General features: G+C 33.4%; 1 protein-coding gene across 1 annotated transcript; it reads left to right on the forward strand.

Annotated features, from left to right (window-relative positions):
• The first annotated feature begins 3,421 nt into the window (after positions 1-3,421).
• Positions 3,422-6,678, forward strand: LOC130612767 (MORN repeat-containing protein 3-like). Its single transcript, XM_057434124.1, has 4 exons — positions 3,422-3,707; positions 3,906-4,034; positions 4,774-4,830; positions 5,283-6,678. Exons 1-4 carry the CDS (start codon positions 3,487-3,489, stop codon positions 5,461-5,463), a joined length of 588 nt encoding a protein of 195 aa, XP_057290107.1. The 5' UTR covers positions 3,422-3,486; the 3' UTR covers positions 5,464-6,678.
• Positions 6,679-8,256: the final 1,578 nt, after the last annotated feature.

Consider the following 8,256-nt stretch of genomic DNA (forward strand, 5'->3'; position numbering starts at 1 on the left):
TACTATTTCTTTTGGTAAAAACTCAATTAGATTTAATGCCATTAATTCCTGGAATAAATTGCAGTCTTTAATGACTAGAAAATTTGTCTCCCTTGATTATTTTAATCTTAGAAGTGATCTGAAAAAGTACTTTGTTTCCTCTTACTAATCCTTCCTGAATTGTCAGACTTGGCCATTTATTTCCCGCTTGGTTGTTTATCATTTGACCCACTTTTATGTGTGTGTTGTTTTGTGCGTCTCGTATCGTTTACTGTAATTGTCCAAGGGTGGCCATACCCTTTGCCTTAGCTTTATGCTATTAGGTATGGTCTCCCTTCAATAGCATTATATATTTTAATTTTGTTACCCTGACTAATTATGATATTTATTTTCTTTTTCTTTATATTTATTTTCTTTTAATTTTAATTGTATATATATAACTGCTATTGATAAATAAAATATCTATCTATCTATCTAACCCCCTTACTGCTCAAACGTTGATTTACCATGATCAGGGTAGATTCACCTGATTAGGAAAAGATCCAGCACTGAACGCTCTTTAATATTTCAGTAAAACATATCTAAAAACGCTATTCGCTAACACTATGGTGTGTTTGTTATTACTAAATGATTGGTAAACTCGTTCTGTGTAACATTACTCTCACTTGGATTAAGTCACCTTATCCACCCTCCATCTATATTATATAGAACAACTTCACAAACCCTTTATTAGTACTTTGAAATACACTAGGAAAGTCATCATCAATGTTACCCTCCCTATCAAATTTACCCAACTTGACAGTACAGGCACTCTCCACTTATCTGAAGACCCATAAGTTTGCCAGGTTACATGTAAGTTTGTCATATTGTTTTTTGAATGCTTCTCGTTGTGTTCATATTGATTAAATTTGATTAAATATTAATGGAAATCATTATAATAAAAGGAACTGTAAATTTATTTTTAAACCAGTAAACAACCCAAAACAGGAAAAAAATAAGGGCTAACTAGATTAAAATCTGATCCTGACGAACTTATGTAACTGCTGTGCAATGTTTGGTGGCTGTTAAACCTGTGTATCTCGCTTTACTATGTGTTATGTTGGAGTATATATAATGTAGTAAATGCTATGTGGAACATCTATGTTATTGTTTTTCACATTAAATTTAGCGTTGGACTCGTTACCTGCCTGACAAACTTATATGACCTGACACTAGCTAGTTATAGCTAAATTTCAGGTGATAGATTTGGAAAATCAGTAGAATTTGTTGCTATAGTGGTGGTTGACATTTGGCTTAACCGACAAATCACATTTGCTATAAAATTCTGCTGGATGAAAACAATGCTAGTTCATCAGGATAGAATGCTAAAAATGTGGAAGAAGAGATCATCAGCAGGGGCGGATTTAGACTTCGGCCACTTTGGCACTCGCCTAAGGAGAAATTTTTCCATTGAGAAAATCATGTGTCTCTAAAAGTAGAAATTGAGTTAAAGCAACGCTTAATTTTTATTATAAGCGTTTAACAAGGTTCCTTCGCGCTCAGGTTCCGAGTTAATAATTTTATCCCCACCCAGGAGTGTTTGCCGAGGCTCGACTCTCTTTCGATGTGCTTTGCCGAGGTACTATGGTTTTCACGGTAGTCGAACTACATTTTGCCACATTTCATTGGTTTTGTTGCTCTTGATTCCTTTGTTTTCTGCCGTAAAAACAGTCGACTTCGGCGGCTGCCGAAGTGTGGACTTTAGAACCCTCCTAAGCAAAAGAAAAACAAAAGAACTATGACTTCAAGAAGAGTCTCGCCGAAGTGTGGACTTTTGGACTCTGGTTAAAACAAAAGAATTTGTGACGTAAAAAGAATCTTGCCGAAGTGTGGACTTTTGGACTCTGGTTAAAACAAAAGAATTTGTGACGTAAAAAGAATCTTGCTAAAGTGTGGACTTTTGGACTCTGGTTAAAACAAAAAAATTTGTGACGTAAAAAGAATTTCTCCGAAGTCGTCCATATTAGCGGTAAAAGAAAGATTGACATTAGGGCATGGGTGCATAGGAATAATTTTCCTTTTTTTATTGCCTCGCGGTAGCCGGTCGGTTTGATAGGTTCAGCCAACTTCGGCAAGCACCTGAACTGAAAGAAGGCTAAGGAATCGTTTTGTATTGACTTGCACAAAGTAAATATATGATTGCGGAATGAAGTTGAACAATGCTACTAAGAAGAAACATTACTGGAAAACATTTATTCTCTGTGTCAGCTGTGATTGCAGAAGAAAAGTAGCTTGGCAGAAAAGCAGGCTTTGACTTAACAAAAATCATAGCATCAATTTGTATGTTAATTTGTATGTTAACTTTTGTAGATTCAAATCTTCTGGCAGTAGACACTTTCCAAACAATTTTTCAACATGTCACAAGGCTAATAAAGAGAACACTAGTTTTTAGAGAAAGACTTTGACAAGACTTGATGATGTTTTGGTTTGAAATCTCTAGCGTCATATCGAAATAATCCCTGGAGATGGTGCTAATTATATACAGTTCAAATAAGTTTTATTTAATGGGTGAAATGGCAACGTTTTTTAACATTTGCACTAAAGAAGTTGTCATGCTGATAGGCATGGAAAATGTTTATGGTTTTACTAACATGGCGATAATGACATCTTAAAAGTGTGAGCCAGAAATGGTTACTGATAAATAAAAACAGTTTTTTTTGCTTTAAGCTAATAGGGCTAAATATTTTTTGATTGAATGTTCTGCTAAATCAGCGTTCATTCTTTCGTTTTCGTAGGTTGTTGTGTTGTAAGTTTGTTTTTAATTAGCTATTGCTGCTTAAAAATCCAAATTTTAAGTAGTGCTGGCCTTTACCTGGACAAAATCTTGATATAATCTTGCCATTTTTTATTTTATTGTATTTATCTGTTGTTGTTTAACAGCACCCCCTCTAGACCCCCAGCTGATTTGACATGCGCAATTTTTGCTACGTGAAAATCATGCGTGGACTTCGTTTCGCTTCGCAAATCCGCCTAAGGAGAAAAAAATCCTGTATCCGCCCCTGATCAGGTAACATAAATGCAAGCTGCTTCACAAAATTAAAAAGCAAAGATTTTTTTGGTTAGAAAAGTACCTTGCTGTTTAAAAGAATGCGATCCTTTTCTTGCCAAGATCCAAACCTATTACCAGCAAAACATTTTCAATATTTTGTGAACATGCTTTGAAAGTAGCTCTAAAATTTATCATGTGTTGATTTGTTGGAACTGTTTTGTTATAAACATAAGAAAACGTTGTGAAATTACTCTATACTTGTAGCATACTAAATTCAGTGAGTTGCATACAACACTTTGTCTTCTTATTCGGAGATTCTTTGATTACAGAGGCTGTCTCCATATTTAGTTTTCTGTTTCAACAGTCAAGGGATCAGCAACAAAATATATAAAGTTTAACAAAGTGCAAGAAATTCATTAATAGTTTTGTGTAAAACCTATATATTCTTTTTAATTTCAACAAGAATTGTCAAATGGATAATGGGTTTGTCAATGTGCTGTCCAGCTGAAGAAGAAGAAGAAGAAGAAAAAGGGTACCTGTTTGCACCAGATGTTGACACCTACGATGGAGAGAGAAATAACAAAAAACAAAAACATGGTAAAGGGGTGTATTATTATTCTAATGGAGATATTTATGATGGATGCTGGCACAATGACAAAAAACATGGCCAGGGTGAATACAGATTTCGTGATGGAAAAGTGTATGTCTAACTTGTTTTGTCTAAATGAAGTGCAGGCCTTTATATTTTTAGTGCTGTGACTACCAACAAATTATCAATTTCTGGGAATTAATGATGTTTCTTTTCTACTAAATTCCAAAAAATCCAAGTTTAGCCAATCAAGTATAAAAAGTATATATATGCATGCTTATGTTTTGTCAACCCAATGTTTATTTTTAGTCTGATTGGCTACTTTAAAAAAGACCAGTTTGTTGGTAATATAAGATGCGAAGAAGAGGATAGTGGGAAAGGTAAAAAGAAGAAAAAAGAAAAAGCTGCTAAACCACTTTGGATTGATGATGATGGACTGTAAGAAATTATGTTTGTATTTAATTGTCTTTTACTCTTTTGTGCTTAATTGTAGGGGGGGGGGGGGGGGGGGGTCGAATTGCACTTTTTCAAATTTTTTACCCCCAAAATCATTTTATTAATGACCCCTCCCCCCATTTTAAGCCGAGTAGTCATCAAGTGTATAGATCTTTCTTTTTTGAGGGAATAACACACATGGCTGAGCAGGGACCTGCCCATTGAACTGTGACACAAACTTCACCGTTAAACTGCACTGCCAGGTATTCTCGTTAAATAGCTTTTGAATAAGACAAAAAAAACCACCGCATCATTTTATTTTCACCACCCCCCCCCCACCCTCATTTTACAGAAAATTTCGTGATACCCCCTTAGGTCATTATATTATGACCCCCACTTTATGAAATTTTCCTCAAAGTACCCACCTCCCTCCTTGACCCCCCTACAATTAAGCACAAAAGAGTATAAAAAATTAACCTTGGACGTCATTTTTTTTCTTGAAGTCATGCTGGCCAAGCTTAGTTATTCAAGTGTTAAGTACATTTTTTTCTTCCTTTCACCTTAAGTGTTAAGGTGTAAATTCTCTACCTATTCCCCCCTCCCCCTTATTATAGGAGATCAAAGTCTATTTTTTAGAAAAAACTGTTAGACCTCCAAGAGTATTTTATTATAAATGGTTAACTTGTCAGCATGCTACATTAGTGCAGGAAATTATTTTTACACATTATTTTTTATGTTTCAGGATAAGAAGTTCAACACCTCCTCCAGCAACGAATTCGCCAGGACAAAAAGAGCAAAGGTACAACATCTAGATTTGTATAAACTCTTATTGTAAGCACTTCACTCTTAGTTTGTGCAGTTTATTCATAAAATTTAATATAGATGGAAACTTAAAATGTTATATACATATAAATCATGAAAACATTCGACTAACTTATTTACAAAGTGACACTTTTTTACGTTTGGTAGTATCATTTTTGCTGTAGTTTATTTGCATTTTTACTGTAGTTTATTTGCAAAATACATAAAAATGAAATCTTTTAATAATAATCTTTGTTACAGACCCCTTTATTAAAGCGTTGCTCATAAAAATTGTAATCTTGTATTCGAGAAAATCAAGATATATGCATTTTAGAACTTTTTTTCGAATGAAAGAAAAACTATCTGTCAAGGCTTTTTAATGAAGTCTATGTGCTCCTTGGTTTTTGTAGTTTCGGAAGTATAGAGAGTTTTATTTGTTTTCGCGTTAAGGAAATTAATCGATCCACGTTCTCAGTACGATGGTTTGACCGAGGAGCAAAAAGATTTACGGATGAAAGCTGAGCAGCTACGTCGAGAACGAACCATGCGGTTGAGAGAAAGACACGAGAAGACAACTGAAAAAATGAGAAAAAAATATAACCTACCGAGTAAGAGGACTTCCAACGCTTAGATGTAAAGTCGAATTATTATGCGCGAAAATTTTATTATTTTTCTATATTTTAAAGTGCAGTTCAATCTTGCTATAGAGGACATGGTAAAAAGCGGAAACTTTTTGCAGGGGACACAAATTCTCGGAACTGTGTGAACATTTCCCTTGAAAGCGGACACATCATTTTTGCGGGGAAATTAAAACACGAAGAATAAATTACTTCTCTTTACGTGACACATTTGCCTACTTTGACATCAATCCATCAATCAAGTTTATTAATGTCTTTTTTAAACTCTATTGTCTCCATAAAACAGGTAATTCACAGGTATCTCAAGGTCAAGACAAGCTCATCTGGTTACTCTCTTGCCTGTGACCGCTATAGCCAGGTGGACTGTATTTATAATTTGTTCGACCATCAGCGTTTTGTTAGGAGCATCACTTACTTACAGAAAAACTAAATTGAGATTTTTCGTTAGATTTGGTTTTTGTGCAGGCGCTTAATCCAAAGTTGAGATAAAATTTCTAATATTGATTTCAACTTGGATTATTTATACATATGAGCGATCAAACAGTCAGATTTTTAACAAGGTAATAGTAGTGCAGGCCATTATGTAACAGAAAAGGTGAGCACGAACGTATTAAATTTTATTGTTGAGTCTGATTTTTAGGTAGTACTAGATGTCAAAAAGTCAGGGTGCCAAAAAAGTTTGTGTCTGGAAGCAGAAAGAGGACAAAAAACTGAGCAAAAAACATAAGAACTATATCTTGAAAATGTTTCAGGGGAACCGCTAATGCAACTTCTTGGTCACAAAACAGCGATTACTGGGATTATACATTACTATCGCAACTATTTTCTCTATCAGTGGTCAGAAATTGTACTTCCAAAAAGAAAACACAAGTATTTTCGTCTTTCTGTTGTAATCAGACTAATTCAGTAGATGAGCCAACTAAGGCTTTCACCATATGTAGTGAAATACGATTTAAGTTTCAGGTACTCAGACTTTTTCTGCACTCGCTCAGCTAAATCTGAATATTTCACACGGATTTCAAGTTACTTTAACGCGAAATATGCGAATTAAATTTATATTTCGGATTTCTATAAACCTTTGTAAATTAGTACTTAAAATTTCTTCATAGCAGTATTTTTGTAAGATATATGTATATAAAATTATATTTTTATATGTGCGATTTTTCAGAATTATCTTGCAGCATGGTGAGTAGTAGTCAGTGAACAAACTCGTGCAACTTTTTGTTTTACCTGTAGCCTCGTTCTGTTATCTTTGACAACCTCATTTACAAGAAGCGATTTTAAGGAGCTTTGTCAAACGTTATTTGATGGAGACGGAGAATTCAGCAGGTTCTCTTTTATTTTTTCCAAAAATGCGTGCAAATTTATAATTTGGTACTTTACTTTTACGGAATTTTTGCGAAACTTATTTTTGCGATATTTGACCCTATTTACAAAATTATGTTCAGGGGGATTAAATTTTAAAACCAAATATAACTTCCGAAAAATTAGACAAATGTGAACAATCTGAAAATAAGTTCCGCAATTTTTCTAAAAACTACCGAATAGCAAAAAATAATCCTGCAGACGATGATTTTTAAATAATATATTTATGTTGTGCTGTGATAAACACAGGTGTTTGAAGAACTTTCTCTTGTTATTTTCTTTGAAAAATTTAAAATTATGTTTTTCGTAAGAAAACTTTCAGTGCGCAAACAGTTCTGCATGAGAGTTTTTAATCGCAAAAATAAGTTCCGGAATTTGTATAAAAACCCTTCGAATGGCAAGAATTTGTCTCAAAACTTTTTCTTCTAGCCTTCTCAATCTAGAAAGTAAGTTTCTTAATTTTTTTTTCCTGAGGTATGCGATTTATACGAATTTATATATATAGGTTAGAGTTAATTGGATGTATTTGTAAATATTTGATATGATCATTTTTTAAAAGCAAAATCTAAGTATTTAAATGATTTCTGAGAACCTATTTTTTCACTCTGCAGTAGACAAAATAAAGAAAGTCGTTCAAATGAATCAATATGAATTTGTTATCTGGAGTTTTCGTCACACATCACTAAGTTGATTTAGCTGTATCATATATAAAATGCAAATTTTTAATAAATATTTGAAACATAGGAGGTTGCGACAATTTTTTTATTATTATTGTTAAAATTTTATTATTAAAATGAGATTTAAATTCAAAAAACAGATTTGGCTGAAATAAATAAAATGGTATTATCCAATTTTTTTTATAACTGATATCTTTCTCTCGCCTTTTCAGCATTTGCGTGCTATCATTAGTTACTTCGAAGTAAAATTCAACTTGTTATTTTCGTGTATATGATTATAAGTTAATTTTGCCGCCAAAAATTGATTTGTTATTCAAAAAAAATTATTCTCTTGGAAATTCCTGCAATCGGCGACTCAAGACGGCGAGATAAGAACTAAGATTTAGGGGTCATGGCCAAAGCAACTGCATTTTTAACAGCCCCCAGACCTTGAATAACAACAAATTCAAGCCAAATATTTGGACTTGCTAACTTTCGAAAAATAGTTCTCGCGATAATTAATTAAGGACAAAGGCTATAAAACTTGACACAATTATTAATCAAAATCAAAAACTATTTACCATTAAACATCAACGTAATTAATTTTTGACAACGTAATCACATTTTCCACAAAATTCTTTCATTCTTTCGGATGTTATTTTTGTCTAATCATCTACAATATGTCAAGTATGATTAGATCAGAAATGATGTTACCCAAATTTTTTTCACACGGCTCCTACTTAGCTGGGTGTAACGGCACAATGA

Source organism: Hydractinia symbiolongicarpus, chromosome 10, assembly GCF_029227915.1.
Source record: "Hydractinia symbiolongicarpus strain clone_291-10 chromosome 10, HSymV2.1, whole genome shotgun sequence".
Classification (NCBI taxonomy): Eukaryota; Metazoa; Cnidaria; class Hydrozoa; order Anthoathecata; family Hydractiniidae; genus Hydractinia; species Hydractinia symbiolongicarpus.

Bases quoted from the DNA above. Each gene is read 5' to 3' on its own strand.
- LOC130612767 (XM_057434124.1), top strand. From the start codon at position 3,487: ATGGGTTTGTCAATGTGCTGTCCAGCTGAAGAAGAAGAAGAAGAAGAA. The intron at 4,035-4,773 runs GTAAGAAATTAT...TTTATGTTTCAG, and splicing joins TGGATTGATGATGATGGACT to GATAAGAAGTTCAACACCTC. The intron at 4,831-5,282 runs GTACAACATCTA...TTTCGCGTTAAG, and splicing joins CCAGGACAAAAAGAGCAAAG to GAAATTAATCGATCCACGTT.